General features: G+C 34.8%; 1 protein-coding gene across 1 annotated transcript in view; it reads right to left on the reverse strand.

Annotated features, from left to right (window-relative positions):
• Positions 1 to 13,595: 13,595 nt before the first annotated feature.
• LOC137648877 (uncharacterized) overlaps positions 13,596 to 19,456 on the reverse strand; it is a 139,317-nt gene continuing 133,456 nt past the window's right edge. The window contains exon 8 of the mRNA XM_068382053.1: positions 13,596 to 18,015. Coding sequence (XP_068238154.1) covers positions 17,924 to 18,015 — 92 coding nt within the window. The 3' untranslated portion in view covers positions 13,596 to 17,923. The remainder of the gene's footprint in view (positions 18,016 to 19,456) is intronic.

The following is a 19,456-nucleotide window of genomic DNA, read 5'->3' on the forward strand; positions in this document are numbered from 1 at the left end:
AAATATTGAAGATTCTGTCAGAAAATCCTTTAAAGATTTGTTTCCAATATACACTATACTGATACATTATGGGATGAAAACATGACACTCAATTGTAATTGTTGTTTGGACACCATATAAGACACAACTTAATTTTGTGTAGCATATTCTCGGAGAAAAAAATATGCCCCTCTTTTCCCCTGACCTTCACATGCTTCCATACTAAAAAATATTTTGAAGCAACTAAACTACCGATAAGCCATGACGTCCTGATGGAAGGTTCCTTCAGTAGCTTCCTGAGGGTATATATGACTACGTAGTCATATATACCCTCAGGCAGCTACTGAAGGAACCTTCCATCAGGATGTCATGGCCATCTCACCCAAAATTAGATTTTTCGCTTCGCTCAAAATCCGTTATCTACTAGTGTGAGCCTAGCCTACCATTCCCTGTAATTTTAAATCTAGTCAGGATATATCAAAGAAATATTGTAATTAATGTGGTACTGTATAGTATAAAAAAATTGGTATTGTAAGGACAACTTATACAACTGTGCAAACATCTCCCTGTCTGATTAGCCTGAAAAATCACACACAAACCTAAATACAGCATTACTACCTCACATTTCTAGGGTTTAAGAAATTAGGCTAATATTACACCAATCCATACCTCATAAAATACCTTGACAGCTAAATGTCTCTTAGCCAGCCAATAATATCTATGTCTCTTCTCGTAAATTAAAGTTGATGTAACTTTGAATTTTAAACATATTTAAGATCTTTCATAAATTTCAAACAAAGAAAGTCAAATATAGAGTAAGCTACAATTATAGGGAGTGTATACTTTCTTGCAGACTGTGAATGCTCAATGCTATTACGTTGTGTTGGTGCCGCGTTAAAATAGCAAGGAGGCAAAATAGGGAAGCTAGAAAAAAAAAATGTTCAGTAGAAACCTAATGCTAATGCATAACTATTTGGGTTTATAACTGTTTACTTATGATATATAGTGAAATAATAAAAAGGCATTTGTACTAAAATATAAATGTTTTGTTGTTACTTTACATTGTATTTACTGAGACAAATGGATAGAGCTAATGATATGCAAAATGTAGTAAAAGTAAAACGACTCATGGACTGATGCAAAGTAATATGCGTTCAACACTTTACAACCACTTAAGCTATTCACTTGTTATGTAGGAAAGTTAAAAACATAAAATCGGCCATATGGGATGATGTATATATTGTTATTTTAGATAATAGTAACTGACAACTGCAAAGTTTAGTAGTAACTATATACTACACGTGATAAACGGCTTTCCTCTTGAATGAGACTTACAGCATAGCATATTTTACAGTTTTTAATATATTCTATCTATGTAATTTGCTTTATACCTTGGTAATGAGTTGAAGATGAATCTCAAACTACAAAGTAAACTATAAGATCTAACTTTGTATAAAAGAGACAACTACTATAGTTTATGCTTACATCACAGAATGATTTTCTACGTCACAAAATCGTTGCTGTAGTCCGTAAGTGAAAGTTATATATTTGACCTCTGATTTATAAGTTGTATAGTGAAGAACTTTATATATCTATGTGAGGATGCATGTCCTATATACTGACAAATACATGGTATTATAGTCCCTTAATACTGTAGACTCACTAAAAAGGCTGCTATATGGATATCTTAGTGACATCAAATAACATTGCCAAAGTGGAGACATCTGATTACAGTTGGCCCAAATTATTTGCGGAGGTTAGGTAAAAGAGACAAGCGCGAAGATTGAGGATCACTGAATACTTGCTGCCCAAGGATGGGTCAACTTATAACCTACCAACTCACTGACCATTGCCCACCTGCGGTTGACTTACACACTGTACTGCATCACATTTTTTTTTCATGTGCTACCTATCATGGTATTTTAGTTCATACGGCTTTTCAGAGGTAATTGCCTTTTTCTTTTTAAAGAAATCTAACAAAAAATAAGGGAAGAACATGAAATATGTTCCCGCCATAATTTCCAGTCCCCTGCATTTTGTTGATTATCTATCCGTAGTCAGCATGCAAAAAAAAGAAGAAAAAAAAGTTGACTGCTGCCAGTGAAGGTTTATAACCTCAGGCACCCGAAGGAAAAATGACAATAATTAAAGTTCCTCAGTAAATGATGAATGTAGTCTGGTAGGTTCTCAAAAGTGATGTTACTGCGATATAAACATACATTCAATAATTAAGGCAAGCCACATTTCTTCAAAAAATTAGCAAAACCAATTTATTTCAACTTTTAATGAAAAGAAATTGTGTATCAGAAAAATCCCTCAACTTTAAGAATGCCCCAAGAGAAAAATTATTCAGAAGAGAAATTTCATACTTTTAAACATTACTAGCAACATCAATGTAAGCAAAATATCTCAAAATAGAATCTGGAGACCAATTTTTCTACTTAGTAACTCAGAGCATTCATCTTTCCTCTTTGTAATTTTAAATATCACAAATCAAATTTACTGTTTACAAAAGCACTCAGGTCAAGAAAAAGAACACATCAGTGAAGGCACCAGTACAGTATTAATCGAGACATAGAAAACTGAAGATCACCAGATTCAGTTAACATTCTTTGGCTCAAAGCAGTCCATATTTCAAACATGCATCTATTACTTAGCAAAGTTGGTAATTTCATACAATGTCAATAACAAATAAAATGGTTTGTGAAATCAACATTTATACAAAATTGCTGTAAATGTATACATTTGGACATGGACAGACTGGCCCACAGTATTTCATAAGTGTTTAACTCTCTACACTTCATCATTTGATTATAACAGAGTACACCACTGTTTGTATAGCAACTGTATAAAATGTTCAGACAAGAACAAAGTTACGCTTCAAGCTAATCAGAAACATTAATCAATACTACTTAGAAAAGAAATTGAGTAATTTGATTAATGAATGGTCCTATGTATATAATGAATATGGTAATCCCCCCCCCCCCCAAAAAAAAAAAGAGAACTATAGTTTTTCCAAAGAATAATTCACAGAATATGTTCAATCTACAATGGCCATGCCACAAACCTTTACATATTAAGAAGGTTTTGTGATACATTTTTTATATGGTTCACAACATATTACCTAAAAGTATTTACCTGGTAATTAAAAATTTATAGATATAAATAATATCAAGTACCAATGAGGATAGCCCTGTCCTCTAAACAGTACCTGTATATGGATTAGTTCCCTGATCCAAGAGCTTACATAAGTACTAAATTTCAATGAATCTCATTACTTTTCCTTTTTCTACCTTTGTGATTTCTGTTTTATTCCTTATTCTATGTGAATATTTTACTGATCTGAATAGCATTGAATATAATAACAGATTATAACATGACCTTTCTGATCTCCTTCAAAGTACCCATCTCTATACTCATTTCTTCATGTACTTGGGAGGAATTTCTCCATGCTATTTACAACATATCTTACACCAAACACGGTCTTTCTAAGAACACTTATTGTAAATCATGAGCCTACAGTATTATATCTCAGTAATATGAAAAGAAAAAACAAAATACTTCAAAACAATTCACTAAAAATATTTCATGAACCAAGTGTAATGTCCTTGGGTTTATTTACCAATGAAAAGTGCATGAACACTTTCAATTCTGAGATAATAATTTAGCCATCTCAGTAATAAGACTTGGTTTAGTAGCATTATTATAACACGTATTCTGCAAAATGACCCACTTATGGTATTCTGCATGTGTTTCAAAGATATAATGTATATCACAAACAGATATTACAGCAAAAAGAGGTGCTTACATATCCAGAAATAGGGTTAAGAAATCTAAATTTCTTTGTCATTGAGATCCATGCAATACTTAACTTTCCTCTTATCACTCTTTTTTTATTGAAATTCACAGAATGCAGATAACCTTTTCCATTTGAAAATAACGAAAAGTGTAAGCCTTAATCTTTCTTTTCATTCCAAGTTGAGAAAAAAATATGCTGAAACACTAGATTCATATGAAAATTATTAAGTTCCTCTACATATACAGTAGTAAATTTAGATAATTGTATTTGCAGAAATCAAACTAGAAAGTTTAAGTTATGGTCTAGAAAATACTTACCAATTTCCAATATTAGTGTGAGCTTTTGTGACAACATACAGTAATACACTAGATTATTTAAGGAATTCATAAAACATGTCCTCTTTATCAAAAGAAAATACATTCAGCTATTGCTGAACACAGACAGGAAACTAAAACAAAAATAAGAATTACACATTTCTAGAGATTCTAGATAAAAACAGGGCATTTTCTATCTAAAAACAATTACTGTACACTGTACTTAACTGTTTATCTCAAGAACAATGTTTTCTTGTACACGTTTCTTTTAGCAATGAATAACCCGACAAATAATTCTCAAAATATTAAAATTGACAAGATTTTTATTTTCAAGGTGGACTGTATATACAAATGTACATTTTGTTAAAATTTTATTTCCAGTTCAGAATAACTATAACGTCAGATCTTGCCATCTTGAGTTGCTGTTGTACATAAAAACTTAAAATATTCAACATAAACATATAAAAAAATTACACTCACTGATTATCTAATATAAAGCTATAATGAGGTTAAAAAAACTATGAAAAAAGTGTCTTTGATGAAGGGAAAACCTATTTTTGGGGTGGTGCTGTGTGGTCTCCAAGAACTTCCCTGTAAAAGGCTATAACCGTGAATCCAATTTGATATAAATTACCAAAAAAAATACTGTCTTCCCTGTTCTAGGAAGTGTTTTAATGTGCAGAACACACACTCAGTGTGTTTGAGGGAGACCCACGAGTTCAAGTGTTACTGAACTCCTCAAAACATCTCCGATGGTGAAATTATCTGGGAAATTCCCAAGACTGGTAGGACCTTGAGCAGGATCAACCATAGGAGGAGCAGATTGAAGACTCAACTTTCTTTACAATACGCAAAACAGTAACTTGCCTAGCAGAAACCTGGGTTGGAGCCAACCTAGCAAGGTGACCAAACCACAGGGTATCACTCAAAGGATTCCTTCCGAGGATGACTGAAGTCTCCTCCGAAGATCCCAAAGTTGGCCTAATCTTCAGGGTTTAAATCCTCCTCCAAACCAAAATCTGTAATCTTGGATAGCAGCCTAGTTAAACATTACCCCTCTACCAAAGCCCCTAACTGCATAATCTAATGCTGTTGAGCCCATAGTTCCTTACTGGGTAAATACTCAGTGAAACTCAAGATCTTGGTGAATCCTTTCACACACACACACACACACAAAGTAGATTAGTGACACTTCTTCTCAAGCCTGCCGCTGGCGGATCCTTATTCCAGGCGGAATGAATCCACTGCAAGGAGGCAGAACACTTTACAATTTCCAAAGCACTCCTCCAGGAGGCAAAACAATCCCTATGATAGTGACCCCGGTGGTTTGTGACACTGCTAAGGTTAAGCAGATCATCACATTCACTTTGGTTACATATAACCTTCATTTCATTCATCTATAAAAAATTTGTATTTGAATAAATTTATTTTACAGGTAAATGTTGATTAAACTGGGCTTCTCAAGAAGATGCAATATGAACATCAGGCAATGTTGGTAAAAAAATTTACGGCAAGGGATTATACTTACAAAATATTTGATAATAATAAATGGGGAATTAAGTTCATAAAACCGGTAATGATGATGACAAAAATAAAACCCCTTCAAGCTGTCAAGAAAGCCTGGGAATGAAAGGCCACTTACATCATACAAGTTGATCGCTTAAACAAACAAAACAAGCTATCGAAGGAAATCTTGAAGAGTCAATTAGTCTCCCAACTACATTATCGGTATGACTAAGAATAGTAGATGCCTAATCATATCTTGATTCTTGATACTTATCAGTAGACAAAGATCTCTCACTTAACCCTTTTACCCCCAGGCTATTTGGAAATTTCCAACCCTTAACCCCAGGGGGTTATTTTTTTCCCCAGCACATTTTGCAGTATATTTTTTTCAAATTGCTCTAACAGCCTTAATTTTTGTCATAGAGAGGTCAGGTTGGTCTCATTCTCTTGGAAAATGCCTGAATTTTCTCAAAATATTATAAAAAATATGAAAAAAAAAAATTATAGCATTTTTTTTGCAAGGACGTACCGGTACGTCAATGGGGGTAAAGGGATGGCTTTTGTGAAACGTACCAGTACGTCCATTGGGGGTAAAAGGGTTAACAGAGCTGAAAAATACAAATTTAACTTTTTGGCAGCTGAGAGAAAGATGGCAGTTTGGTGCAAATTAGTGAGCAAGTAGCAGTTTCCAATAATGCATTAATGTAGTTTGATTCTCGGTGATGACATATCATCAGCTGCCAGATGATTTGAACATTAGAGGTGCTGTGATGAGTTCAATAGCATTTGAACTTGTGAATCCCCTTATACACAATGATTCTGTACTTTTCCCATTAACACATTGGCCCGTGAGCAGGAAGACAATAATCCCTATTCTGGCCTGTGAGACCACACAGTACATTAACCCTAAAAACCAATTTGACAAGAATTAATCATACTTCAAGAACACAGTCTTCTTCAATAAAGAGGCTGTCATGATTGGCCTACTATGAATTTATTACTACTTTATTTCCAGTTGCAAAGCTATATCCAAGGACTGAGTGGATTTATTAATCACAACATAGCAATTTATAAAGTAATACTGTACTTATTTTTCCTAGTTCTAAATGCCTGAGTCATTTAATTAGATGATGTCTTCATTCATGAGCTGGAAAGGCCATTGAATCATTAATGAGGTAATTGCAGTAGTTAACAGGTAGGCAAGGAGAAGCCTCCTATCTGCCTGACAGAGTAAAGTCACTCTAGATCTTTGGCCTCAAATCTGATAGGGGTGGTTGAGATGGGAAGTGTAAATTAAAAGCGTCAAATTTGTATCCGAAGCATATACAAGCCTTTTATTCTTTAATTAGGAGACTCGCTCTAGGTGGGAGGCAGTCCCCTAGTATCAGACTGGAAGGTTCTTTTCTTTTCAGAACATATTACACTTACTAGTCCTGTACAGCAGAAAGGAAATTGACTCTAATAAGCTCCTAATAGCTTCAAAGAGATGTAAAAGCTGTAAGGACCTAGGCTAGTAGTGACTTCAAGATGAAGTCAGTACTAAGGCCATGTAAGTGTCAAACTAGATCTATCCAGAGAAATGTGAATGGCAGGACACTGACCTGTCTTTCCCCTTTCAAGGAAGATAGAGGAGTTGTCAGAAGTGCACTCTGATGCTTAACCAACAAGTGTGCGGCAGTTTTGGCTTCTGCAGCCTCTTGATAGAACACCGAACTGTGTCTGGATGATTCTTTCCTGTTCCTGGTAGGGCTAAAGACAAGGCTGCTACACTCGAATGCACGATGCCCGATCTAAAGTAGCACTGGAGGGGTCTCAAGAACATCAGGCATTTTCATGTAACTTCACATAGGAGGCATCCAAACTCTAACGAAAAGTTTCTTCAACACAGGGAGATGCGGAAGTACACAATTTTCTAAAAATGCTATGGCCAGTCACACAAATCAATGATTCCATGAGTAGAGAGTACCCAAGAAGTGTCTCTCTTAAGACCTACCCAAAGAAAGAGCAAAACAGGATACCCTTCAAGAGCAGACACGTTCCCTCTTAAATGGACAGTGTGGTATTTAGTTCCTGGAGGGACCATTATCTGCTATTGGTATGTAAGAGACATCTGTCATTTTGGCTAATGGTCAGGTGACCAAGCCCAAGGGAAACAGCCATTGTAGTAAGCTCAGTCCCTTTACTGTAGGGGTAGAGTGACTTCCAACAAGCAGCTATTACACTAGGCTCGTACTCCACTTGATGAATCCCAGCAGGAACTTAGAGGATGCGTAAGACATTTCACCTTAATTTGACTTACAGAGCCAATGTCGGGTCTCAGAAGGGACTATTCACCAGTTTAAAAAAAAAAAAAAAAAAAAAAGGTAGCTGCCAGAGACCCAGATATACTGGTCCAATACTTTGACATGGAGAGGAAGAGCAGCTTCCTAAGGGCCAGGATATTCTTCATGTCCCTACTGGAACAATGACGGTGCTGCCATAGAGGAATTATGGTCTATGTGACTGATAATGAATGTGTTCCCATGGGAGAGAAAGCTATATGAACTTCCTCTGCAATAAGCCAAATCACTAAACTGGGGCTTTGTAACAATAGGAGCAAGCACTGGGAACATTCACCAATACTGCACTACACGGTGGTCACTACCCACATACTAATGGCACCAACTGAGGAAAAGATGTACAGTATCGGGTATACAGTATTGGGTGACACTCAGTCAGAAACAAGTGTCTCCCTCTTAAAGGGATAACACCACAAAGCGAGTCATGATTTCAACCTCTTTCATAGGAAGATTGTGAATGAGACTCTTAAGAGGTGGCGGGGTAGGGACTATGGAAAGTCATGCCCCTCAAAAAACGGAACATAAAACATCGAGATTTGAAAGGGTTGTATCCTTACATGAACAAAATCCCCTTTACCATGCATTTTACCTTTTCAGGCACTTCCTATGCACAAGCAATACTGCACAAAAAAAAACCAACCCTTTATAATCCAAAGTAAGAGAAGATTTGACAGTCAAAAGACAGCAGATACAGTACATTACTGGATGAGACCGAAGATAAACGTGGGTTGACACTGTCAAGCATATACTGTAGGTATCTTCCTTCATCTACCTGCTGTTAACTGACATAACTAAGATGATAACAATTCAACGGCAGTTCCCTCTCGTGATGAAGACATCAAATTAAAGGACAAAATGTTTGTATCCACAAAGGAACAAACAGACATTACTGTACTAAAGAATCTAAAAATAAGTGTCAGCAATTGAAGTGCTCTTTGATTGGTATCATATGTCAGTACAGCAAAGGAAGGAAAGTAGTAAAGAGACACCAGCTGAATAATAAAACTTCCAAAAATAAGATAACGCTTAATTACAGAAGTTTGCCTAATTTGTAAAGGCCAATACTGTAATGAGACATATCGTCTTCACTGGCTTATTGACCTTAAATCATGAATTAATTATAACTCAAACTCTAAGTAAAAGAGCGGAAAACCGAGATAAGGAAAAAAAAACACCTTGTATTTATGAGTGAAATTCTTCATATTTTCTAGTCACAAATTTTGAATTAAGAATTTTCAAGATGATTATGAACAAAACTCAGGACAAAATAAGTTCACACAGGCATTCTACTATAAAAAAAAAAAGTTGTAAAATACGATTCAACAAGGAAGTCTGTGATGAATAGGCGACTTATCAAATTCACCAGTAATATATTGTACTATATACCCCTCTATTTTACCTCGAGTTAGAACAAATATATGATTCCACTGTGGTAAAACTAGTATCACCTAAAATAGAGAAAAAATAGTCACACACGTCAACTAAAATGTATGGCCAGTACCAGTACATGTTTTCTTAAAAAGAATTCTTAAATTGTTTAGGGCTCTATAAAACTAGGAGATAATTATCAGTTTTAATATTACTCAGAAAAATTTCATAAAAACATTTCCCTTATACCTTGACCCCCTAACATAATCTAAAATGAAACAAGTACAGATAGTTGCAGCCTTAGGACAACATTAGGTTCAAACAATCCAGTCATTATACAATTTGGATGTAAGAAACTGCTATAAAGAATTTTGCTAACCATATTTAGTGATAAGTCAAAGTCTGTAAATCTTATGTTAGTTTTGCTGTAGCACATTTGATAACCTCTATCCTGTGTGAGAGAGAGAGAGAGAGAGAGAGAGAGAGAGAGAGAGAGAGAGAGAGAGAGAGATTGCATAAAAATTTATATATGGTGATGAACAAAATGGCTGTGTAAACAAGGTTTTCTCTCAGACTTCACAATTCTAATATATAATTCTTCTTGAATACTGTACAAGCATTTGTGTGGAGAAATTATACCCAATGTGAATGGAGAGGTGGGTAAAAACTTAATTAAATTGCAGGTAAATATCTAAATAAAATTTAATTCCAGAATTAGGATTTTAATTTATAAATTAATAAATCTAAACTTTTCTGAAACCTTAGGAAGGGCTATGATATAGATCAGATATTTCGATGATGTGGTTGTTATTAGTCATTGTTTATCATAATCATGGATCGATATACAACAGGTAAAGTATAATCTAAGTAATAAAGAAATTCTAAAATATTTACACTGCTTCAATACAACTGACCTCTAAATTTAAGACTACTTAAGTAGTTTAAATAACTCCTATGGTAGATTCAGAGTATAACTCTAAAATCTTATTCATAATCTTAAGAAATATTTTCTTAAATATATTTCTTTAAATTCAATTATTTATTTTTGAATAGTCTGTAAATTTGATTGTTCATGATCATTAACTAGTTTCCTAACAACAAAGTTTATTGAAATTTACTTTGTTTGGTAATTTTCGAGAAAGGTGACATGCTACCTAAACGTAATACATCACGTAAACCCAACTCTTACCTGTACATGATATCCCATAAGGTAGTGTAACACCAACACTTGGCTATATGCCTATACATTGTTTGTACCACCTGCTCATGTAGTCAAGTTAAAAGAAACTGGTATGCAAAGGGCTTTAAGCACCCTACCTTTATTCAAAACAAGAACTCCATATACTAATCCTTTCTTGATAGGCTAGAAATGGTCCTCAGGAATTAATGTGCTAGAGAGTTATACTGTTCTAAATGTACTTTACTATAACTCAGGAGCTCAACATCATAAGAAGGATGTTGTCATACAGAATTTGGCCCGACAGCTTCCGTATGTGAATCAACTTTGTTCTGTCCACGTCCTATCAAAAGACAAGATATGAATTCCTCTTTATTTTCCCTCTTTAAAGAGGTTAATACGAACCACCTTGTCTGAAACAGGTACATGCATTGAATAGCTACCTGTCCTGAAGAAAGAACATTAGTAGCTACAGGTATATGTTCCATATAGGAGCTCAGCAAAGCTTAATCCACTAAATAAGGTATGCAATGTATTTGGAATCTCAAAAGTGCCATTTTCAGGCAATAAAGGAGATTCTAAAACATAAAATTCAGATCAAAACTGCTTACAAGTTATCTAGACCAACCCCTTCTATAATTGAATATACAAACTATTCCCCTCTCCTACGTTGACAGACAGAGCCTGAGGAGAGGCAGGGGCAAGAGAATGCAAAGCCAAGGAAATAATCAGTTTCCCAAACTAAGGCCTCTTCCTTTTTACTTCTTTTAAGTTCCTTGTCCTCTGTTTTCAGCCAAAAGCAGATATGAGTATTCAAATTGGAAGGCTTTTCATATGATCCTCTCGTGTAGTTACACTGCTTTCATAGACAGTAGTCTACTGTAAACACTTTACCCTCTATACAAAACTTTAGCTTTACAGATTACGAAGACGTACCTCTATTATTGTTTAAAAGAATAGGGAACATAAGTAAACAAGCAAAGATTTTGCAATTAAAAAAAATAATTGCAGAGTCTGGGAGATGTTTACACAACCACTATATTTACCAGAAGCTCTTTCCAGCAGTAAGAAAGGGATTTAAACATATGATAATTAGTTTTTTCTTTTGCCCAAAGCTCTTCAGTAAAAAATTGAATAACCCAAATTCTAGGAAATTTTCATTGAAATTATTATTGATTAGTATAAAATGTCTAATGTTGTATGAAATACATTATATTTTTATTCATTTAGCACTGCACGTAATGTTTAGTTAAATAATTATTTAACTAATTTCATAATCTTTTCCTATTACTTTCCACTTATTCTAAGTCTTACTGAGACCGAGAGTTTGATGTAAGAGGGAGTGTGTGTGAAATGCTTGAGTTGACAGACTGCAAGGCAGTAACTATCATATGGTAATCTAGATCTTCACTCATGTTGCTAGGTAGAAAAAATTTCACATTTATTTTCGTATCTAATCTTTTTGCTTCTTTCCTGTATGTGCATGTGGTCATAAGTCCATATCTATCTACTGTACATCTTACAAGCAAATTAAACTACCAACACAAATGTTTTAAAAAAGAATTTACGACTTTGCTGCTCAACACTGCAACAATTTATTTTTTCTAATCAATACAAATAAAAATTTCGCAACAAAAATCAAAATTTAGTCCGGGAAAATATTTTCTGCATTAACTCATCTATAACAAGAAATGATTGAAGATGAAAAATATTTATGAAGACAAACATAAACAGAGTTAACAGATATTAACATGGAAGCAATGACAAGTATTGCTACATAGATCAATAATTAAAATTTTGATAAAAGCTCATGAGCACACTTCATAAATTATTCTAAAAATATGATGCTTCAATTCATATCTGCTCGACCTATCTTTGATAGGAAAGCAAAACCTAAAAAGGGATAAAAAATACCAGTACAGCTACAAAGACATATTGAATATCAAGACTGAAATCACTCTAAGGTATAACAAGCCACCTCAACCCTTGCTATCACAATACCATTATATCATGTAAAATAACGGATATTTAATAATAAGATTTATCATTTCTATACTCACCTGATGCTCATATTGCTTTGTTCTCGAAGCTGAATCTACATTGATGCTACAACAAAAAACTAATTTTCTTCCCTTCAAGAGGCTTACGTCTCTCGCCCACCAAAGTGGCATCTGGTGACTAAAAGCATCAACTATGATGGGGTTTGGCTATAACCTGACATGTCTTCAGTCTTGAAGTCAATACTAATAACCTAGCCTCTTGACATCATGAGTTAGTAAGAAGGGTGGGCATGCATAAAAATATCAGTTGAGTACAGTATAGAAGTAATAAATTTTATCACCAAAATTCTATTTCTATGAATCTCCCCTGAGGTTTATATTCCTGACTTACACACCATGATAGAAGTTGACTAAGAAGAAAAGATAGGAAATTTAATTTTAAAATAACAATAATTTCATATGGTAAGCCTACTAGTCTATTGCTTTGTGCCAAATTGCTACAACTAGTCACAGCTTGATGCTCCAGACTGTTTCTGAATACCTCTATTTTATCTATTACTTGAATATATACTTTACTCATCATCATGCTTTGCAAATATGAAAAAATCACTTTCATAAAATCAAAGAAAACCCAACTTTTATCACACCACATCCTTGTTAGCTACTACAGCACCCTCTTGCATGAGGGTACACTCAGATAATGGCATGGTTACGTAATATTTGGAAATCAAATCACCTTAAATTACGTATAAAAATCAGGCTATATATCAGTTTAGTGAGATCAGTGTTACTGTATGGACATGATTTGTGTTATGACAATGAAACAGTATTCAAAAGGTTTTGTAGATTTGAGAACAAAGCCCTTAGAAGAATATTGGGAGTGAAATGGCAGGACAGGATTAGAAATGACAGTGCCATATATGGATGAGATCATGGTGAGGGGTAGATAGAGATGGAGATGGTTTGGGCATGCTCTTTGCACTCCCCAAGAGAGATTAGGTCACCAAACATTTGATTGGGTTCCAGTAGGCACTAGAAGAGTTGGAAGTCCCAGGCCTACATGGCTGAGGACTATGAAGTATGAAGTAGGAGATGATGAATGAAGAAGTATTGATTTAAAAGCTCAGTATAGAGATGACTGCAGAAATCTAACCGAGGCCCTTTGCATCAAAAGGCGTGGGAAGAGATGATGATGACACAGTGAACAGGAGATTCATTGATGCTGTAATGGTAACAAATGTCTGCACATCTCCTCCCAGCCTTAAGCATGTTGAGGAGTTTCATCTTTTCAGGGATAGTTAGCATTTTCCTTTGGAGCTTGTGCTCACTGCCAGAAGGCTTAGAAGATACAGGATGTTTGGTTGGCATCATAGGGCTTGAAAGCAATTCCTAATTTTACACAAATATGAAAATAAACACCACACAGCACAGAAGAACATGTGGAGTGATGCCACATACATATGCATAAAAACAAACCAGATAAGGTGATATGCTAAATACTGCAGTTGGCTTCAGAATGATCCTGTGGTTGAATGCCCGATCAGTGGCCAGAATATTGAACAACATGCTCTGATTGCTCGTGTCTCCTCTACCAGCCAATAGTGTGACATAAACGAAATCCTCTGAATCATCTGGGCAAGCTAGGCCACACTCCTATGCTTCCCAAGTTTCATTTTCCAAACAGTTGTGCGATTTTTTGTATCACCTTACTGACTGGTGAACTAGTACCACCAAACAAAGCTTGAACTGTTAGACTAGTGTTCAAAACTGGATATAGGTAAGCATATTTATGTTTTGAATAAATAATTACTGGACTTCTCAGCTTGTATAGTACAAATGAAACTAAAGAGGTCAAGTGCGTATTATAAAGCTCATTATTATCTGGACCCACAAACTTGTTAAGGCTATCTCTTGTTAATGGTCAACGGCACATAATTCAGCAAATGCAGGAATTTTAGCATTCCAGCTACTAAATCAGTTCTCAGTCTCAGAATCCAATGGAGCATAGGTGGTTGCACTTACTGATTAAACTACAAAAAAGCAAACGTTATGCAGTAGATTCTAAAGTAGTGTAGACTGCATGGCTGTAGTAGATGACCTTGACTCTGTCATTGGAAGTGCTCCAGCAAAACCCTTATTGACTGGTGCACTAAAACTACCAGTCAAAACTTGGAGGAGTTGGACTAAGGTTCAAAATTGGGTAGGTTAGGCTAGTGTTTTGGCTGAATTCTCATTAATGATTAAGGACTAGATAATGGCTGGTATGGCACTTCGTTCCTCACCCATACTATGATCCAGTAGCCTAATCTTCTCAGGATATTCTCCTGAACTAAAAGTTAGTTTTCTTTTATGTTTGGAACTTCCAATATTCACACCATTATATAGTTAATAAGTGGTTAATTATGAAGATCTACTTCAGCCACTATCTCAGAGCTGGTCGTTCAAACATCCGAACTGAATTGAAAAACAGCAAAGGATAAGCAAATATAAAAATCTATGGTCCACAGTCTTCTTTGAATTTTCCCAGAACTAAATACAAACAAAGCAAAATTAGTAAAGGAGGATACTACATGTTAGTATACTTTATATTTCAACACCCAAAGCAGTCAGCTATCAGCTGAACAAAACTTAAGAAAGACTGTTAGCAAACAACCTCCCTCCAAACATAGAAACAAATTATGCTCACAAAGCCAAGAGAACTATAATCACCAACATGCAATGCAATTCCTGAAGAAGACATCCCAATTAAAAATTGAATAAAATGAAACCTCAAAAGAAAACACACCATTTCAATTATTTCTAAAATCTGGAGCAGGAATAATTACAAGTCGACCGTGAGACACCAAAGCGGCAAGAAGACTGACGACACCGTGGCTGTTGCCATTAATCAACAGATGATACTTTGGTGGACGAGAGGCGTAATTCTCTTTAAGGTAATAATTCAATAAATTTTTAGATTTCTTAGGTAACATTGAAATAACGTCAGAATCACAAATAAAGCAATATAGACATCAGGGGAGATTCAAAAAAATAATTAGCCTTTAATGCAGGAAGCCATGATTTTTTTTTTCTTTTTTTTTTAAACTAGTATCTGCATTCTTGCTTGCCATCTATCATTATCATAAATTACTTTACCAGACAGGAGGAAATTTTTACTCTCAACAATTATTATTGCTGAAATATAAGTTCAAGACATGAATGAATGAATGAATCACGTCACAAATTTGCTGCAAAAGATTAGCAGTGTTATCAAATAGAGCATGAAAACTTCAGTAAAAATTTTGAAGATTCAAATGAGGGGGGAATGGAAAATGGTAAAGAGGAAATGACAGAAAGTACTACACACCTCTAGGTGAAGAGATAATGTAATCTCACTATCTTACTAAGGTAAAAAATTATACTTAGAGAGATAGATCGAGTCACAACCCATTACTCTATGACACAACTGAAATAGTACATATGAGGCTGGTATGAAAGTATTGTGAGCACATACACTCTTATCCAACAAGTATCACATATGTAATGATCTCCCTCTACCATTCTGAACAAGAAATATTTTGCTTGGAGTTGGAAAAAGTATCAAACGTGTCTCTTAAGATTTCTCAATGATACAAAACTATAGTCAATTTCTTTTAGCGATGCAGATTTGCACCGACTCGCAACGGTGCCCTTTTAGCTCGGAAAAGTTTCCTGATTGCTGATTGGTTGAACAAGATAATTCTAACCAATCAGCGATCAGGAAACTTTTCCGAGCTAAAAGGGCACCGCTGCGAGTCGGTGCAAATATGACTCGCTAAAAGAAATGGACTATAGTTTATAGGATGCTCTGGAAATAGCTGTGAGAAGTGATGACAATCAAGGTGGTATTCTTAACAGACTTGTAAACCATCATCTTTAGGCACTATAAAGAGTGGTCGAGATTTATGGGAGACATTCCTGAGGGCATAAGACAATATTTCCAAGGTAATAGTAGTTAGCCACACATTGGCCTTGCTTCAAGATGTTCATGCTAGAGGAGAACTAAATGAAGGGATACCAAAGTATTGTGGGGCTACACTTCCGAACAAGACTAAAAACTAATAGAGTAATAAAACAATAAGATTTTTATCTCAATGACAATAAATGGCAAAATCATGATACAACAGCATGGATCTTCAAATGACACCTACGCTATGAAGTTTAAATCAATACCCTGATTTGGTAATTCTCTACAAATCTCATTCTTATTTACAGTACACAAATATGCCAAGAAGAAAATTATTGATAAAGTACAATGAAAAATGAATGGGTTTATCAGTTCCTATACAAGGGTACTAGAGCATGGTTTTGGCTTACTTGCATTAATTAGAAAGGAAAGATACACAATACAAACAAAATCTCCAACTATTTTTTTTTTCGCAGTATACCAACAATAATTTCCTGAATATAGTGATAAAAGAAGTTCATTTAAAGAAAGCTTCTCTTCTACAGGGAGCTTACCCTTACCCAGTACCCTCCAGATGACATACTGGCAATCATTTTGCTAATTTGATATGGTGTACTAGCTTTATCATCTTTACCAATGACAGATAAAACATATCGTCACCCTCATAAACTAACTGCCCAAGTCATTTTCTCCACTTGTTGGGAAATAAAAAAGAAAACCTCATTTCCTAATTCTTTATATCATTGTGGTGAGCTTCAATTAACAAATTCTTATTCACAAATTCTTCTATTAAGAATTTGTGAATTGAAACTCAAGACAATGATATAAAGAATTAGGAAATGAGAAGGTTTCTTTTTGATTTCCCAACAAGTGGAGAAAATGACTTAGGCAGTTAGTTTATGAGGGTGACGATATGTGAAATAATAAATTTGTATATGGAGGACAACTTTTTCACTCTTAGGCAAAAATTTCAAGACAAAAGAGATTGAGGCAACTAGAAAGGCAGAAGAGTAAAATATTCCACATGGCAAAATGTTATTACCGGCAAAATGTTATTACCGGCAAAATGTTATTACCAATGAGAAACTACATATTCATAACTATAAATATTCTAATCAAACTATTTGTCAGTGTTTTCTTATAAAAATAGTGAAATAAACATGACCACTCATTTTAACATAATCTAAATATTCAGCAAAGTCTAAAATCATAAACACTTTTTGAGAATAAGATACTATCATGTCACTTTATCACTACATCTAAACCAAAATTGAACATTCAAAATGTGTTATTATTGCACTAGATATTATATTATATACAACATATTTGGAATGGAAATCACTTCCATCACATGCATTCATACACTAACATATGTATCCTTTATGATATAAATAAAAAATATGATAAATCTTTCCAAGTTAGATCAAAATAAAACAATTACTCTGAAACTTCAGCAATAACAAAATTATTTAACTGACAAAATATGAATGATATTGGCAGTGCTGAATAAGAATATCTATGTAAACTCACAGTACTGAGTCCAGCCATGGCTAGGAGAACCCAGACGCAGAAGGCCTATAGAATGGTCATGTCCCGCAGAAACCAAATCTGTTACAGAGTTAAGGAGAAAACAAAATTTTCATTATGAATTTTGGTGACAGGAAAATTATAAAATTTGATGAACACCTTGCAACATATTTTGCACTGAGTCAAATGCTTCGTGCATAAACTACTACATCGCCATTCACAGGAATCCAATACAAATTATATTTGATTACGAGAATGGAAATTCTTTTCAAAAGGAGGAAGCCTCAAAAATTAAACTTTTCCTAAAAGGAAACTAAAAGTTTTAACAATATGAACCTAGTAATTAATATATTCTTAAACTGACCCACATAAAAAGGAACAAACAATTATTTTCTTTATAAAAAACAGAAGTAGACTGTCTTAAGAATTATAGAGGAAAATCTAGGGGGTTGTGAAAACCATGGATTCGAGAATGTCACCAAAAGTCCTCAGTTAGCTAAATGTTAAGGGGATGTGTTTGGGTGAACCACCTTCAAAATGGCTCGTCTAAGCAGACTGAATTAGCACGACAACCTTCTCGGACACTTGACCACTGAAACCACCTTCAAAATGGCTCGTCTAAGCAGACTGAATTAGCACGACAACCTTCTTGGACACTTGACCACTGATGGCCAAGTCCTGCAGATCATTTCCCTTGTGTCCTAAACATGTCTATTAAGAGACATTGTGGTTTACAAAAAGCCTGAATTCTTTTTATACACCTAAGAAGTAGGGAACTTGTAAAAGTCTAGATTCATGAGTAATTAGATGGAATCACCTGCTATGCTAAGGGAATCAGAATCAGATGACAAAAAACACCTATCATTGTTTTGTCAAGGCTAGTGTTTCCAGGTCATCCAACCAAATAGTGACCAGCCCCAACATTATGACTTCACTGATCTGCTAAAAAAACTGTTTTCCCTGTGGTGAGTGAAGTTACACACATAAAAAACACCCTGTAAAAGAGCAAAGGTGAATATGTACGGGCGACCTCACCCTTTCCAAACTTCTAGGCAAACTGATGAATGTAGTGTCTTAACCTCTCGGAAGCAATAGACTATTTGCTTAGCTTAAGTTTCCTTTAACTGCAATTTTCTTTATTTGATCAGTCCACATAACTCCTAGAGCAGTATCTTGTACCCCATTTGTTCCTCACAATAACCACTCAGAGAATGCTGTGCACTTAGCAACAATGGAAACCCGACCTCGTCAGAAAAATTTTGATCAAGAGGCTATTAATCATTTCCTTCAATACAGGATATAATATAACTATTTTGAATTTTCTCTTGCAATAATAAAACAGACTATACTGGATATAAAACAAAAGCCCGGTACTATAAAAAGCTGTCAAAACAAACTATGGTACTTAACATTGGAATGTGTGAAGATGGAGCTTCGGACATGACAAAATAAATCCACGATTGATAAAAAAGGTCGAGAGCACCACAAAAAAATTCACACTTAAGAGTCCAAAAAGAAGGAT

Source organism: Palaemon carinicauda, chromosome 1 (assembly GCF_036898095.1).
Source record: "Palaemon carinicauda isolate YSFRI2023 chromosome 1, ASM3689809v2, whole genome shotgun sequence".
Taxonomy (NCBI): Eukaryota; Metazoa; Arthropoda; class Malacostraca; order Decapoda; family Palaemonidae; genus Palaemon; species Palaemon carinicauda.